This window comes from Mesoplodon mirus, assembly GCF_964341445.2.
Source record: "Mesoplodon mirus genome assembly, chromosome: 3".
Taxonomy (NCBI): Eukaryota; Metazoa; Chordata; class Mammalia; order Artiodactyla; family Ziphiidae; genus Mesoplodon; species Mesoplodon mirus.
The window spans coordinates 115,285,832-115,303,923 of NC_138978.1; the positions used below are offsets into that span (position 1 = coordinate 115,285,832).

General features: G+C 41.6%; 1 protein-coding gene across 5 annotated transcripts in view; it reads left to right on the forward strand.

Moving 5' to 3' along the window:
- The window catches only part of RPRD2 (regulation of nuclear pre-mRNA domain containing 2), a 91,239-nt gene extending 73,700 nt beyond the window's left edge, over nucleotides 1–17,539 (forward strand). For 2 of the 5 annotated variants that reach the window (XM_082616492.1, XM_082616493.1), the window contains 4 exons: nucleotides 737–997; nucleotides 3,201–3,401; nucleotides 7,057–8,238; nucleotides 8,379–8,549. In XM_082616492.1, the coding sequence (XP_082472618.1) occupies nucleotides 737–997; nucleotides 3,201–3,401; nucleotides 7,057–8,238; nucleotides 8,379–8,467 (1,733 nt within the window). In that variant the 3' untranslated portion in view covers nucleotides 8,468–8,549. Of the gene's footprint in view, nucleotides 1–736; nucleotides 998–3,200; nucleotides 3,402–7,056; nucleotides 11,968–17,385 lie in introns of those variants that run through there. The other 3 variants (XM_082616490.1, XM_082616491.1, XM_082616494.1) reach the window with 2 other exon arrangements.
- Nucleotides 17,540–18,092: the final 553 nt, after the last annotated feature.

Below are 18,092 nucleotides of genomic sequence, written 5' to 3' on the forward strand. Positions count from 1 at the left end.
CTGCTCTAAAGGGAGGGCCACTTATGCTGGGATTCCTTATTCTCTGTCACTCTTGACCTTCAAGATTCCAAAGCCACATTTTGTTAACCACACTTTCAGAATTAACCTGGATTGGTGAATTGTTTCTCTGACATCCCCAGCTTTTATAATTATTCTTATTAGGCAGTTTGACTTAGGTTGGATTTAATGCCCTATCCATATAGTGCATTGCCTTTAAAGTATTAAGAGGAATGTATTGCAGAGGCATCAAGAGTTAAAACATTGCATTAGTGCCTGATTGCACCCCCAGTAGACCAACTTCAGGAGGCCAAAGGATAATACATTAACATATGTACAGAGTTTCTGTTCTTAGAAAGCTCTCAGGTTAATAATGGCAAGGAAAAGACAGGACAATTTATGACATAAATATTACTGAAAGACAGACCACAAGTGTGTACCAAATAATAACATGCTTCCAAAAATGTACAAATTTAATATACAGAGACTAAGAAGATGTAAAGAAATCATTAAATGTAAGATAAAAGATGTATTTGGGGAATTCATTTTAAGCAGCTATTAAAGGTGGGAAGGTTCATAAATTATAAAGAGCATGACTTTTTTAAAAAATCATGAAGTGAATGATTTTCCTCTAAAGCATAGTACTTTTTAGGAAATATTAGGACATGTTAATTCATATTGGAAGCAGAGTCTGGAAAGTAGTAGGATGCAATACCATCTCTTTTCTTTTTTTAAACAGTAGAAGACAGGAAGGAAAAACCTGTGGAGAAGTCAGCTGTATCCACTGCTGTACCTACAAAGCCAACAGAAAGTATCTCAAAGGCCTCTTCATGTACTCCAGTGCCTGTGACCATGACAGCAACCCCACCTCTTCCAAAGCCTGTGAATACTTCTCTTCTCTCCCCTACTCCAGCACTGGCTTTGCCAAACCTGGCTAATGTGGATCTGGCAAAGATCAGTTCCATCCTTAGCAGCCTGACATCAGTCATGAAAAATACTGGTAAGTAGCCCCAGTAAAGAAGATAAAAGGCTTATTTCCACCTTTCTAATTGAACCATCAATCTGGGTTTTGTTTCTGTTTTTTAATTAAAAGTAATTTTTTAATTAAAAAATAAAAATAGGGACTTCCCTGGCGGTCCAGTGGGTAAGACTCCATGCTCCCAGTGCAAGGGGGCCTGTGTTCCATCCCTGGTCGGGGAGCTAGATCCCGCATGCATGCTGCAACTAAGACCCAGTGCAGCCATAATTAATTAATAAATAGATACATACATACGTACCACTACATGGTCATCATAGAAAAATTAGAAGATAAGTTAAAAGAATAAAATATCTATAATTCTGCCATCCCAAAGGAAACCACTTGTGTTTAACCTTACAAGTGTGCGTGTGTGTGCGCGCACGTGCGCGCGCGTGTGTGTGTGTGTGTTTGGGGAGATAAAATGTTAGTAATAATTTTTCTTTCAGTAATTGAAGCATATTGCGTATACAGTCGGTCCTCCATATTCACCGGTTCTGTATCTGCAGGTTCCACATCCAAGGATTCAACCAACCATGGATTGAAAATATTTGGGGGAAAAATTTTTTCAGAAAGTTCCAAAAAGCAAAACTTGAACTTGTCATGCCCCAGCAACTATTTATATAACATTTACATTGTATTTACAACTATTTATATTGTATTATGTATTATGAGTAATCTAGAGATGATTTAAAGTATATGGAAGGACAGGGAGTTCCCTGGCGGTCCAGTGGTTAGGTCTTGGCGCTTTCACTGCCATGGCCCAGGTTTAATCCCTGATCAGGGAACAAAGATCCCGTAAGCCATGTGGCACGGCAAACAAACAAACAAACAAAAGTATATGGAAGGATGTGCATAGGTTATATGCAAATACTATACCATTTTATAAGGGACTTGAGCATCCACAGATTTTGGTATATTCAGGAGTCCTGAAACCAACCCCCCATGGGTACTGAGGGACAACTGTACTCTTTTGCAAGCAGCTACTTAAAATTTAACTACATATCATGGATGTTTTTGTAAGTCATTAAACATTCAGCTATATCATTTAATAGCATTCAATAATTTATGTAAGCCTTTATTAGAACATCTAGTGTGTTTCCAATTTTTCGCCGTTACAAAGAATACTGTAATGAACAACCTTGATGCTAAAATTTTATGCACAACCCTTCTTAAAAGGGTTGATAAGTATATGGGACTTTTTTTAATGGAAGTTTTAATGAAGATAAATAAAGTAGAGCCCCTCTACATGCTCATGACTCATCTTCAACACTGTAAACACATGGCCAATCTTGTTTCTGCTATGCCCTATTCAATACTGATTATTTTGAAGAAAATCCCAATTATTTCATTTCTTCATAAATAACTAAATATTTATTTCTAAAAGATAAAGACTCTAAAAAATTCAGCATGTAGGCTTTTAAGTCTTTTCATGTTATAACTAAAATGATCTCCAAAAAACGTACTATTTTATGTACCAAGTATATGAAAGTTCCCATTGTTCCTCAACCTCTCCAACCTGTTTTGTTTTATACTTTGTCAAATTCAGTCTTAAAAAAATTGTTCGTTTGCATTCCTTTGATTAAAGATGTGGTTAAAATTTCTTTCATATGCTTATCATTTTTGTGTGTGAAATACCTGTTTATATTTTTGGTTGTTAAAAAAATCAAAAATCATTTCTTCTTTATATACCGTTTTTCCTGTGTTAAGAATCAACCCAGTATTTTAAAATGTAAAAATGTAAAGATTGCTTATATAACGTCATTTTAAAGTCCATTTCAAAAGGAAATAACTTACTTATCACATAGAATTATGCAGTGGCCAAGTCTGATCATAATTAGCCAGCAATATCTATTGAGCACTTAGAGGAGTCTGAGGTGTAGGTTCCATTTGGTAGAGAAAAAAGAAATAGGTTCTCTGGTCTCCTTCTGTTGGGGCTCTGAAAACTAGTAAATACATATGAAAAAAATGACTTAATACTTACCTAATTTAACAGTGTTCCAAGTAGATAGGAGCAAGTCTTAATCTAATTTTCAGATTTTTTCTTTGTACAAGATGGGCAATTTGTGGATCATTCACAGAAGAATTCCTATTAAACATACCATATTCAATTAAGTGACTGGAAAGTATCATGAATTTATAGGTCATTTTGAATTGCATTTTCTTGAGTTAATCTTTCTGCCACCAGGGGTCAGTCCTGCATCAAGACCTTCTCCAGGAACTCCTGCAAGTCCCAGCAACCTCACCAGTGGTCTGAAAACACCTGCACCTGCCACGACAACATCTCATAACCCTCTAGCAAATATCCTCTCGAAGGTGGAGATCACCCCAGAGAGCATTCTGTCTGCTCTTTCCAAAACCCAGACACAGTCATCCCCTGCACTGCAAGGTAAACTGACATGAGCTAGAGGGACTTGAATCGTGAATGTTTGTCTCTGGCTTAATCCTGGATTCCATTTCTGAGGAATCCAATGCTATGAAATGTATAGTACAGTTAATTCATTATTCTCTTTATCATGTACAAACCAGCATTTATAGAATTCTGAAATGTCAAAGCTGAAAGAGACTTTAAATATCCTCTAGTCCGATACCCTCCTCAGATGAGGAAGTTAACACTCAGTGAGGTAATGTGACCTGCTTAAGATCACACATGTGTCTGTTCAGTGAAGAGCTGAGACTAAAAGCCAGATTTCTTGACTGGAGTCCAGTATTCTTTCACTTAAACCATGTATCCCAACCTCTTAGTATAAGTTAGTACAGGTTGAGTTTTACACATTTTAATGTTAACTGAAGCTAAAGACAGTAAGAAAGATCAATCTACTATCAGAACTCTTATGATTATCTCTTTTTTTATGTCCTAATGTTTTATAGAGGCCTCTATAGATATCATACCTTTTCTGATTTTCTGCCTAGCTATTATCGCTACCTTATTTGAACCTCTCTCTTCAGCTTTGCTAATTATCTTGTTTTGTGCTAAAACTGTCTACTTCTAACATTTTTTCATAAAGCTTACCTTGCTCTTTGTTCTCAGACCCTCCAGATACCAACCTCAGTATAATTATGCAGTGAATTACACCTTCAATATAGTGACTTACTCTTTATCAATAGTTCTCAACCAGGAGCCTCCAGGAGACATTTGGCAATGTCTGAAGACGTTTTTGTTTGTCACAGCTGGGGTCGGGGTGGGGGTGCTGTACCTCTAGTGGGTGGAAGCCAGGGATGCTGCTTAACCCTACAATGCATAGGACAGTCCCAACAACAAAGAAGTATCCCGCCCAAATGTCAGTGGTGCTGAGATCCTGCTTTATATGAATAGAGAGCAGCAGTACAGGTATCTGTTAATTTTCTTACTTCCTAAACTGTTCTGTAAGTGTATCCGCAAGGCACTATATTATAGTGAGCTTTGTCTTACCATGTAAGAGAATTTTGTTACACATAACTAAATACTGTGAAATAGTAATCCACAGCTCTACATATTGGAACCAGCAAAAGAATTAATGGTGATGCTACAGTGCATCTCATACTACTGATTTCAGGGATAATTAGTTTGAGAGATTGGCATGTTTATATGGTTTCTCCCTTCCACTCCCTCTTCTATCACCATCCTATAGTTATGGTAAAAATTTTGAACTGACTTGTATTTTAACTTCTTATATAGATATAATACTTAGATCTTAAAGAAGAAGCTTTTTCTTTCAGCAGATTGTAACAATAGTATCATGTGGACCTTCTCATCAGGCAAAATTTGAACAGAACTAGGTGTGTTATGACAAAATGAAAAGTGGGAATCTCAGGAAACAAGCTTTGTGGAATAACAGGGCAGTTTATCACCTTTCAGTTCCTTATGGAAAGTGGAATTCTCCTAGCCTTTTTTTTTTTATTATTATTATTTTTTGTGTGTGTGTGTGTGTGTGTGTGCGGTACGTGGGCCTCTCACTGTTGTGGCCTCTCTTGTTACGGAGCACAGGCTCCGGACGCGCAGACTCAGCGGCCATGGCTCACGGGCCCAGCCGCTCCGCGGCATGTGGGATCTTCCCGGACCAGGGCACGAACCCGTGTCCCCTGCATCAGCAGGCAGACTCTCAACCACTGCACCACCAGGGAAGCCCCTCTCCTAGCCTTTTAAAAGAACTGTGTCCAGCAACTTAAATAGGTACAGTTCTTCAAAGACCATAAAGGAAATCTCTTAGAACTTTGCTCTGAATGTGTCACCCACAACTATTATTGACTGATTTTCAGTACAAAAGAATGACTTCAGGGCTTCCCTGATGGCGCAGTGATTGAGAGTCTGCCTACCGATGCAGGGGACACGGGTTCGTGCCCCGGTCCGGGAAGATCCCACATGCCGTGGAGCGGCTGGGCCCATGAGCCATGGCCGCTGAGCCTGCGCGTCCGGAGCCTGTGCTCCGCAACGGGAGAGGCCCGCGTACCACACACACAAAAAATAAAATAAAATTAAAAACAAGAATGACTTCAGTAGGCAGAGGCCATAGACTATGGTTTAAGATTGAAGAAAAGTAATATTTAGGAGTAAGAGATTATTTCAGCTATTACCAGAAATCTGAGTAGTATCTTTGTTAAGAAGATGGTCTTCTGAAGAACTTATTTCACAACAGCTGAAAGATAATACTGAAATATCTTTTTTAAATCATGATATTATCATATCTCACTTTCTAGTGCTTGAAGACTTCTGGTTTTGGTAAGAGCAGTTACCACTAAGAATTAAATCAGACTGTTAGGAAGGGGAAAATTATATAGCCATGGACCTTTTTGGAAATGAAACATGGATTTTTTTTTCAGGAGGATAATAACTGAAATAAACAATATTTCAATTATTTGGATATTATCAAACACTGGATAATAAAAGCCATGCATCATTATTTAGAAGTTGATGGCATTTGAAAATGTCACAAGGATGGAGCAACCTTAAAATTCTTAAGACCTTAAATCTCTTAGCAAATAAGGATAAAAATTGAAATTTTGAAGAAACATTAATTGAAGTATCATATGAAATATTTTCTTTCACATCATTATGAAGGAACAGTTTTAGTGTATGACTGAAAGCTGTAAATTCAGGTGAAGTATACATAAACTTTTCATTTGTGATCAGAAATTGAGGAAATTTTCCAAAATGTGATTGAATTTAAAGGACCTTCTGTTATCTCTTTATCAAGTATTTTTCCAAGCATTTTTCTGCAAGAGCAGTTTGCTTTGGTGAACTTCAGTCTTCTTTGCCCCAAAGAATTCTTTCTCTGTGCTTCTGAGAAAGTTTGTCTGTCAGTGAGTGGGGTTGAATCTCATCAGTGTCAGCCTGAATAATCCTTGAATTTTCCAAGCTATAAGAAGGGGATTGTATGTTTTCTTGTGAAAGAATCAGTGCCCCAATGGCCTAGCTGTATAAGCTTTGTGGTGTATGTTTGTATATTTATTATTGCTACATTTTACAACTAAAATTTTTACAACCAAAGCTTTGTTTCCACCAATGTGGCAAGAGATGCTCCTTGAAAAAAGCGTCCCAGTTCAAATAAATTCCTGCAATTTGCATATTGCTATCTCTCTCCTGAGAATAACAGTGTAGGTTAACTTGTTAGACAGTTGTGGAGGTTGGAAAGGAAGGATAGGGCAGAATATCTATTTGTGTTTAGAGGAACAGTTCCACAGACCAAACGTTAAGAAATACTGGCCTAAAATGTTATTTTAAAAGTAATTTTGCACCCTTTCTTTTCCTGCTTTGTCCTGTTTAAACTGTGAATGATTCTGACACTAAAATCTCCCCCATCCTGTTGCCTTTTATTTTGCCATGTTGGACTTGTTTCATGACTACTAGAAACATTTCAGTAATTTGCTCTTCTTATATTGATAAATAGGTCCAGTGTTTTCTATGACATTTAGCCATTACTTATTTGGTCTGGATTCCCTTTGATCTCATATTTTAATGTCTATCTAGTTCCCAGTGGAATGAATGAGAATATCCAATTAGCCTACATTGTTTTCATTGGAAGGTAGGGAGTTCTTTTTAACTCCTCTAATCTTTGTTTCTACAGGCCTGTCATCTTTACTTCAGAGTGTTACTGGGAACCCAGTTCCGTCCAGCGAAGCTGCATCCCAGAGCACTTCGGCTTCCCCTGCCAACACCACAGTCTCTAGCATAAAAGGAAGGAATCTGCCCTCCAATACCCAATCCTTTATTCCGAAAAGCTTCAGCTATTCCCCTAATTCATCAACTTCTGAAGTCTCTTCAACCTCAGCCAGCAAGGCCTCAATTGGGCAAAGCCCAGGGCTCCCAAGCTCTACTTTCAAGCTACCATCCAACACTCTGGGGTTTGCAGGTACCCACAATACTAGCCCTGCTGCCCCACCTACTGAAGTTGCCATGTGCCAATCTTCAGAGATCTCCAAGCCAAAGCTGGAGTCAGAGTCCACCTCCCCAAGCCTGGAAATGAAGATCCACAACTTCTTAAAAGGTAATCCTGGTTTCAGTGGCTTAAACTTAAACATCCCAATCCTGAGCAGTTTGGGATCCAGTGCCCCAGCAGAAAGCCATCCCTCAGACTTCCAGCGTGGCCCTACTAGCACATCAATCGACAACATTGATGGAACCCCTGTGCGGGATGAACGGAGTGGGACACCCACCCAGGATGAGATGATGGACAAGCCCACATCCAGCAGTGTAGATACGATGTCCCTGCTTTCTAAGATCATTAGCCCTGGTTCCTCAACACCCAGCAGTACAAGATCACCACCCCCTGGGAGAGAGGAAAGCTACCCCCGAGAGCTCTCCAATTCTGTATCTACATATCGACCCTTTGGCCTGGGCAGTGAATCACCCTATAAGCAGCCTTCTGATGGAATGGAGAGACCATCTTCCCTGATGGACTCTTCACAGGAGAAATTCTATCCAGATACTTCTTTCCAGGAAGATGAAGATTACCGAGATTTTGAGTATTCAGGGCCTCCACCCTCTGCCATGATGAACCTAGAGAAGAAACCAGCCAAATCTATCCTGAAATCAAGCAAGCTTTCTGATACCACCGAGTACCAGCCCATCTTGTCCAGTTATAGCCACAGGGGCCAAGAATTTGGGGTAAAGCCTGCCTTCCCTCCATCTGTAAGGGCCCTCCTGGACTCTAGTGAGAACTGTGACCGTCTCTCGTCTTCCCCTGGGCTTTTTGGTGCCTTCAGCATAAGAGGGAATGAACCTGGGTCTGACCGGTCACCATCACCGAGTAAGAATGATTCATTTTTCACCCCTGACTCCAACCACAATAGCTTGTCTCAGTCTACCACTGGGCATCTCAGTTTGCCACAGAAGCAGTACCCAGACTCTCCTCACCCAGTTCCACATCGTTCCCTTTTCTCTCCGCAGAATACCCTTGCTGCTCCCACGGGCCACCCACCCACGTCAGGCGTGGAGAAAGTCCTGGCCTCCACCATTTCCACCACATCGACGATTGAGTTTAAGAATATGCTTAAAAATGCCTCACGAAAGCCCTCAGATGATAAACATTTTGGCCAGGCCCCCAGCAAGGGCACTTCAAGTGATGGTGTCAGTCTCTCAAACCTCTCCCAGCCCAGCTTGACAGCCACTGAGCAGCAGCAGCAAGAAGAGCACTACCGCATAGAGACCCGAGTCTCCTCGTCCTGCTTAGACTTGCCTGACAGTACGGAAGAAAAGGGGGCCCCTATAGAGACCTTGGGTTATCATAATGCATCCAATAGGAGGATGTCAGGGGAGCCAATACAGACTGTAGAGTCCATCCGAGTTCCTGGGAAGGGAAATAGAGGACATGGGCGTGAGGCTTCAAGGGTGGGTTGGTTTGATCTGAGCACCTCAGGCAGCTCTTTTGACAATGGCCCCTCAAGTGCCTCTGAGTTGGCATCCCTTGGGGGTGGGGGCAGCGGAGGCCTCACTGGCTTTAAAACGGCACCATACAAAGAACGAGCACCCCAATTTCAGGAAAGTGTCGGCAGCTTTCGTTCCAACAGTTTCAACTCAACATTTGAGCATCATCTCCCCCCGTCCCCATTGGAACATGGGACACCCTTCCAGAGAGAGCCAGTGGGGCCATCATCTGCCCCACCTGCCCCTCCTAAGGATCATGGTGGTATCTTCTCTCGAGATGCACCCACTCATCTACCCTCTGTGGATCTTTCGAACCCCTTCACAAAGGAGGCAGCCCTGGCCCATGCTGCCCCACCTCCTCCTGGAGAGCACAGCGGAGTTCCTTTCCCCACCCCGCCCCCTCCTCCGCCCCCTGGGGAACATAGCAGCAGTGGCGGGAGTGGCGTCCCTTTTTCCACTCCTCCTCCTCCACCTCCTGTTGACCACTCTGGGGTTGTACCCTTCCCGACCCCACCACTGGCAGAGCACGGAGTGGCGGGGGCTGTGGCAGTATTTCCCAAGGACCATAGTTCCCTCCTTCAAGGGACCCTGGCTGATCATTTTGGGGTGCTCCCAGGACCCAGGGACCATGGGGGCCCCACCCAACGGGACCTCAACGGCCCTGGCCTTAGCCGTGTACGCGAGAGCCTGAGCCTACCCTCCCTTTCTCTGGAGCACTTGGGCCCAGCCCGTGGAGGAGGAGGCGGGGGAGGCAGCAGCAGCAGCAGCGGCCCCCCCTTGGGTCCCCCACACAGAGACGCCATCAACCGGAGTGGTGTGATCTTGCGGAGTCCCCGGCCAGACTTCCGGCCTAGGGAACCTTTTCTCAGCAGAGACCCTTTTCACAGTTTAAAGAGACCCAGGCCACCTTTCGCTAGGGGCCCTCCGTTCTTTGCACCAAAACGCCCATTCTTCCCTCCCAGGTACTGATGGAAACTAAGGGAAAGGCATTTTGAACAGTCTAGAGAGAATTGGAAGTAGGGGTTTGGTTTATTATTGTTTTTGTTTGTTTTCCCTCCTTTGATTTATTTTTCCTTTTTTTTATTATGACAGAGGACCTCCCTTCCAGATTAAAAAGTCCCATGTGCATATGCTCACATTTCACTATTCCATCCAGTCCTGCCTCCCACTGCACTTACACCCACCTTCTCCAACTTGTTTGTATTTTAAGGGGGTGGGGGGCAAAGAAACACAACCAAAGCCACTTCATTTGGCTGGGGATTTGAGGGGTGGGGAGGAAAACAGCTCTTACCTTACCCCATCTATGGAAGAGTATTATTACATTTGAAATAAAACTTCCATCAGTACAGATAATAACATGTGCAATGTTGGGATGTTATTTTGGGCTTGGCATGTCAAAAGTAGTCAGTGGAAGGATTCCTGTCCCCTTCTCTCTCCAGCTCCGTTACTGCTGTAACCAGGGTGGCTCTCTTCCCTGTATGCTCTGTGGCCTGCTGACAGCCAGGAGATGTTGCAGGGGAGAAACCTGGGAGAACTTGGGCCTGTCAAGTTGTTTTCTTCTGCTTTGTTTTGTTTTTAAAGGCATGTTGCAGTTCTTTACCTCTCTCCTGAAATCTAGAGCTTCTTTTTTTTCTTCTTCTTCTTTTTTTCCTCTTCTAAAGTACTATCGGGCAGTAACTGAGGAGATACGGACCTCATTTTATCCTAGTAAATTTTCCTCTTTATACTTGGAGTGAAAGAAAGGGGGCTGGATATAATTTAAAGGTTAAAATAAGGAGTAGCTACAATATAGAGAGCTAGAGAAAGGAACTGTTAAATGGTGTGTTGTGACCTGCCCATCTGTCATAAACAAGGAAACATGGCTGAGGTAGTTTCACACATCTTGCACCAAGCTCTTGCTTCCTGCTTTTCTTTCTTGACTTTTTCCTCCCTCAGTTTTCATTTCTGCTTTAGCCAGAAAGAAAGTCACTACAGTTGACAATTGATATGAAGGTGTAACTGAAATGTTATCAAATATTATCCCTGTATTTTTTAATAAGAAGACATTTTTACCATGGTGCCTCCCTAACGTAAGTGACATTTGTTGGTAGTTTTCAGCAAAAGTTAACTACAAGGGAAAGGGAAATATTTGTCTTTATCTTTCTTTTCCCCTTGACCTAGTCCTGTATTCACCCCTCTTCTTGGCATTTCGAAGGAGGAAGTTCAGTAGCATCTTTCTTTATATTATACCTCTTTAGGTCTGTCTTAGTGACAAATGGATATTATTATATGTATCTTTACAGAGAAACAGGAGGACCCGATAAATTCAAATTTACCCCACTCTACAGATAGCAGCCTGTCACATTTCAAGGCTCAGTCCTTAACCTCACCTCCCAACCTCAATAGAAAATGATGTTTCTGCCCTTAGTCATTTTCCATGAGAAAGTGCTTTTCTTGTCCCTGAACTGAAAGGCTTCTTTGTATTTCTACAACTAGTACTGGGAAAAAGACAATCACTGCATTCTGAGTGTTTATATCTTTACATCTAGGGACACTGAAGGGCAAATGTTGCTTTACTACTATTTTTTATTTAGTGTCTTACCCCCAGGTACACACTGGTCATCTCCAGCCAGATGAGTAAAAGAAAAGGAAATTCTAGCAAGTTTCATATTTTCTTCCAAGTTAGTATAGGAGTAACTGTAGAAAGTATGGGGATTGCTTTGGATTCCTCCAGCGAAATATTAAAGATGGGGGAGAGTGGGCAGTGTAGTGACAGAAGGTGATTATTTGTCTCAGAATAAACTTGCTTTTCAGATAAAGAGCAGCTTAAACCAGGTGTGCGTCATAGTTTGGGAGTTTTTGTGTAATTTATTCCATATTATTTATTTGGGCTCACCGTGTTTTCTTTGGTTAGGATCCTGCAAGTCATTCATCTTCCTAATGCGTTTCTGGTTTTAAGCCAACTGTTCTTTCTTTCTTTGACCTTCTCAAGCCTCTCTGCCCTGTAGCTCTCCCCCCCGCAAAAATGCATGATACCATGACCTTGTAAGTGGGGTGGGGTATATAGTGTAGCAAAGCAAAGAAACAGTACAGTTATATTGAGTCCTAAGACATTTGTTTAGAGAAAAGTATAAGAGAGTGTGAGGGTGGGGGTGGGGGGAGGGAAAGGGAGAGTTCTCTCTGACTTGAAACTGAGATAGTTTTTTTTTTCCTTTGCAGAGAAGTGGGATGTTTTTTTATTCTAGGATAAAAGAATGTGAATTCTTTTTGCTGCTCTTGTTTAAGCTAAAAGTAGTGTTTACTTGAAAAGGCTCTCTGACCATTTGATTTTATCAGAAAATGCGGGGTTGTCAGAACAGTGGCTTCCTGAATGTTGGGGCAGGACTGTTGTCCTCAAAAGCATGATAGCTAATCCATGAAAGAAGGACCTTGTACAGTTTAAAAGATGGACTTTTAAGGGTTGGTTTTTTTGTGGAGTGGTTTTTTTTTTAAGCCACAAAATCCTCAGTGCATTTGTTTCAAGATGGAAGTGAGGATTTGTATGTGACTTGTCAGCTGTTGTTAACTTTAAGGAAATCTGTCTACAGCAGTAAATGAAGACAACAATGTATATATGTGATATAGTGAAACAAAAAAGACAATTCTGGTATTCATAACATGAAACAAAGGGGTTTTATTCTTTCTTTGTCTGTGATTTAAAACTCCGTGCCCATGCTCTGACTTTTGTATTTCAACCTGAGTTTAAAAAATAAACAAGATTTTTTTAAAGAAAGCATAGCATAGTGTATCTTGGCAAGGACATGATTCATATGCAAGCAGAATATGTGAGGTTGTTACTAACGTCCTTGGTGCTCACTGTAAAATCACAGTCAGAGAATCAGTGGATGGGGGTCATGAATACACTGGTACCACTTAAAACCCAGTGATACAGTATCAGAAATTGAGTCCTTGAGTATTTTGTAAGAGTTTACTCTTCAGTCAGCTTAGATGAAACCTGTCTCCCTGCTCCCCTCTGCCCTCCCAAAAGTTGAGAATAAATAGAATTTGGTTTGTTTCCAGGGAGGGTAAAATGATAAGAGAATAGGCCTTTTATCCTTTCCGATCCCAGGAATACAATGTTTGTGATATATATGGTACAGCAAACCTATCTAGATAATGTGAATATGCTAAACTTCTAATTGCAAAATATTCACTATCTATCCTGAAGTTACTGGTTCATGCAGAATTAAGCTTCAGCTGTTATTGTTTTGAAGCCGCTGTAAATTACTGCTTTTTCCCCTTTTTTCTTCCCCCCCTCCCCCTCCCCCCTTTTTTCGAATGGGCTGGGTTGCCTGTTAAGATTAAAATTAGATATGTTGGATTGGTATTCTCACGTGTTCAGTGTGGAAAGCAAAACAAGTACATGCTTTAGAGGCAACAACAATGAAATCCTTTTGAAATGTGTATTAATATCATTTAATAAAATAACTAGTTCTAAAGGTTTGACATTTTTCTTTGAGATCTGGGGCTTTGACCAAGGGCCCCTGGCTTCTCTGGTGAGTGCAAATAGGAGGGAACTTCTCCAGGAGTTGAAACTGCTGCTTTGTGGAACAGGCCTATGGTTGGAAAGACCTAAATTTTCTCCAGCAAAGACCCTACATGACTGTCCAGGGCTGAAGGTGAAACCAGCTACAGAATGCAGGAAGAAAAGCCTGGATATATCTCTGAAGATACAATTGTATTGGCTTTTGGTCTAAGAGTGCATGGAGGGTAAAGGGGCTGGTGTATGTGCCTGCACGGTTCTAAGGCAAACACAGATGCCACAGACCACCCATCTCATCCCTTCCTTGTGACCACTTGCCCTTCCCTCTCTTCCAGGCATTCCTCTGTTGTTTTTTTTTTAAATCTCTTTGCCCCCAAAATTGTTTTTGTTTCCTGTTCAATAAAGTATGGTTTCCTTTGTTGTGTGGTTGACTTTTCCCCTCTCGCACTGATCTTGTCCAACTGTCGTCCCCTTTGACTTCTGCACTCAGTGTCACTGAAGGCAGTCTGAGCCTCTTGAGATCTTTATGGCCTTGTGGTTTTCTCTTTGATCCTTTATGAAATTCAATTTTGAAAGGGATGATGGGTGGGGTGAGATCAAGATGTTCAGGGAATGGTTGGTAATGAAGTGGGTATACTGTATGGATGATAACTTGTGTTATGTCTTCAAAAAGTCGTACAGTTGTGAGCGAAGAAGCATTTTTAAAGCAAACAAAATTGGGGTAGTGGTGATAGGGATCCTTCTGGCCAATGCTTTGCCCACATCTACCCTTCTTGCATATTGACAGTCTGTCATACAGAAGCTACACTCAACCCCTCTATCTTGCCCCATCCCTTTTTCATAACCCAGTGAGGCTTAATAATTGGAGTGTTGGCTTAAGGGGTAAAGAGAGTTGCTGCGTCTAGACCAGGCTGGGTCACTGGCAGGGTAGAATGCTCTAAATAGCAGCCTTGAATACGTGAAGATACAGATGTGTCACCAGACACTTCAGAAATAGCAGCAGCCTAGGAACACACCGAGCAGGTAGGGTGTACCACTATGCTAGCTGCTTCTGGAATCTGGCTCACCCTTACTTCCTGGTCTCCAGTTGGGACCTTGACTTGCCCACCTGATTCCTGTCTCCACCCCAAAGAAGCAACAGCTTTTAGAATTCCTCATCGGCCTTTCTGGGCATGTTGAAAATACATAACTTCCCCAAAATTGTTCTATTTAAGCCAATATGGTATAGAAGGAATGAGTTACCCCTCATGTATATAGACAGAATAACACAAACACTATCTGAATGGGTTTTAGGGTATTGAGGCGTTTCTCATACTTGTTTATGAGTAACTGGACAAATCCGGTCAGCTGCTGTTCGCAATTGCTGAGTAATAACTCATTGAGTCTGCACAGACAAAGCTGCAAGAGGGATACCCATAAGTGAGATGGCTCCTAAGTAAACATCCTGTTCTTCCCCCACGTAGAAGTAGGAAGAAGCACATAATGCCTTAAAGGAAAGGAGCAAGTGCAATGTAAAATACCAATTTCTGACGAACTGCTGGGGGAGGACAGAAGAAACCTTTAATGCTTAGTTACAAGTTTCAGGGGAAGGGGATAAGAAGGCTGAGAGCTATCTAGAAACTGATATTACAGTTACCTTACGGTTCTATTTTATTTTTTTCCTGTCCTTTTGTTATCACTGTGGCAAGAGTCAAACGTTGAGAACACAGATATGGGTGGAGCGGCTAGTGAGCAGTGCCAACAGAACAAATACAGGCTGCAGCTGTTTGTGTTTGACTTAAAACGGTGTTGGCTAAACCAGTACACCCTGGATCTGTTGGGGTTCCTAGCAAATTAGATGTTCCAACCACATTACCTCCTTTCCCTTCCCCACTGGATCCCCTTCTTTTTGAGAATTAAGTCCTTTGCCACATGATTTGTGGGAAGGAGATAAGACTTGAAACTTCCTACATTTTTCTTGGAGTATTTCAGTTGGAATGGGTAGAAAGAAGATGGGCAGCATCCAGTTCCTTCTGTTTTCTCCTCCCCTGGCTAGGAATCCTTTGCACCCACATGAGGCAATACTTAAGATCCCATTTTCTAGGTAGCCAATCATTGTCAAAGGCAGTAGAGATTAATGAAGTATTAATTTGAAATCTTGGTTTTTTGGGTAGTGGGCCATAGTTGTATGTAGTCTTCCGTAGATGTAGCTAGGGCCTTCTTTCAGAGTACTTTGCTCTCTGCTTTTGTTTTTTGTTTTTTGTTTTTTTACTTCAGCATCAAACTTAAGTTGGCACAGACTCCTGTGTTTGGGAGACTTCATATTTTTCCGTTGGTCTTGACCTGACCAACCAGGGTCATTTAAAAGTCAGAGTGGAGGTGGCTGTTTCCTTTTTTCTCAGACTCAAGAAATGTCTTGGGAAAGGGAAATGTTAGTAGAGACTTTTAGGTGAGCCAAAGGTTTTGTCTTCAAAGTTCAATTTATCCCCATGCTCTGGGTAGGAAGCTTCCCCCTCTTGATTTATTCAGCAAACTTGGCTGGACTTTCTCTTTGTAGCATCTTTAAAGCAAAGTTAAAGTTTGGCTGCATCCTAGATCTTCATTACTAAGGGGAAAAAAAATTTTTTTTAACCTAAACTCCCCACAGTACCTACTGTAGGCTTAACCACTTGGCTAGTTCTTTGGGCCTCAAAAGCATTTGGTGGCAATGATGTAAACCTTTCTTTATGTATTTTACCTTCTTACATTTCTCTCTTTTACCTCCAATATCTTTTAAAATTTCTCTGGTGCAGGGAAATTTTGCTTCTAAAAACTAAGATTTGGAGGTAATGTGTTGATCCTGATAACAAGTGGGAAATGTACTTTACCTTCAATGGAGAGAATTCTTACAAATAGTTTAACGTTATAAAAACAATACCTCCTCAACCAAAGCTTTAGCTAACAGGATGTTTATTCTAAAAGTGGAGTAAAGCTGAGAATTTCCCAAAATTAAGGGTCTAGTATACCCTTTACTGAGGATTCCCTTTTCCCTAGACTTCTGTGAAATCTTCTGCCATTATTTCCTAAACTCTTCTTTTTCCTTAACCTTAGTGTGGTAGAGGATATTTGATAAGATGCCTCTTTGCCTCTTTTCTTGGCTTTTTATTGGACCTTTCTCTCCACCCTACATTAAAGACCTCTTAGGCCCCAAAGGCTCCTAGAAGTGTACCCTGGAGAGAAAAAAAGGAGCTGTGCTACCAAACATGATGCATTATGATTATCCTGGTCCCTGAGAGACAGCATAGCATGGCAGAACACAGGCCTTGGTTTCAGACGGACGGCAGCTTGACTTGTCTGAGTCATTTTCAATGTTTCAAAGGGAGCGTAAGAAGAGCTACTACTTGTCGGGGTTCTAGGAGTTAAATGAGATAGTGAAGCATGGCACTTGGCACATAGTAAAATTCCGAGGCTGAGACATGCTAGTCATAGATCAAAATCACTGTGAAGAACCAGTGCTTAATGCGTTGGCCTTAGCTAGCTTGCTTTTGCCTGCTTGCTGGTTTGCTGGCCACACAGGGCGGAATGGAATAACTTGACATTCCTTCCTTCCTCTACTGCAAAACAGGTGATGATATAGTAGTTGATTGATTGGCACCTCCTGAGCACTCAGCTCAGTGCATTGCATACAGTAAGCAGTCAGTAAATGTTTGAGGGATGAGTGCTGGAGCTACCATAACAGTGTAATCTACTTATTCCACCATCCCTCTACTATCCTTACAAAGTAGAATGATTGAAGAAGGTGTGTATCAGTATATGAATACTTTGGACTTTTGAGTCACTACAGTGATTGGTGCATTCTTAAGTCAATAATTATTTATTGAGCAGCTACCAATTTGTTGCCTGCAATGTAACACTCCCCTGTCCCTTTTGGTGCAGAGCCATGGGGAAAGTTCTGCCTGTTGTCACACTTTCTGAATTCCCTACCTTCTCCCAACCACACACACACACACACACACACACACAAGTAATCTTCCTCTTCCACAGTCTTGTTTATTTCTTTTTGTATTTCAGGGTGTGTAACATACCAGAAGATGGAGCCAAGATCCAGGGTGGTGCCTGTGACTCAGATCAACTGCTGCCTCTCTCAGAACCTCTGGAAACTTAGATTAAACATCTTTCTCTGACAGCTTTTCCTCCACAATCCTTGATAACATCACCATTGGAAACTTGAGAACCAACTCCAACCAGCCCCACCCCCAGGTGAGGGGACTAATGGGAATTACTGAGAACCTCACAGCTGTACCTAAATTCATTTCCCCTCATACTTTACTACATATCTGGTTGTGTTTCAACTGTTATTGTGTAAAACAAATCAAATATACCTAGTACTGTGTTCTGGATATAGCAGGGAGAGGGAAGAGAAGGGATAAAGGAAGTTGAGAGCTAGGATGGGAATGAGAGGCAAAGGTCTTGTGTAGGAAGCAGAGAGCTAAGATTCTAGGGTCAGGCACTTCTTTCTGAAGTGAAGAGGGAATTGCATTGGAGTAAACTCTATTACCAGAGAAAGTCTGGTGTGGTAGAAGAATACAAGATGTGGATTCAGAATCCAGCGTCAGTGCTTACTGTTTGGCCTTAAACCACTTACCTTCTCTGACCTTAAATTCTTCATCTGTAAGATTAAGAGGTTTCTAAGGCCCCTATTTAAGCACGATGAGTATGAAGGGACTCCAAGGAGTGCCCTCTGCAGATTTTTCGCTCTAGCCCCAAAGCGGTTATAT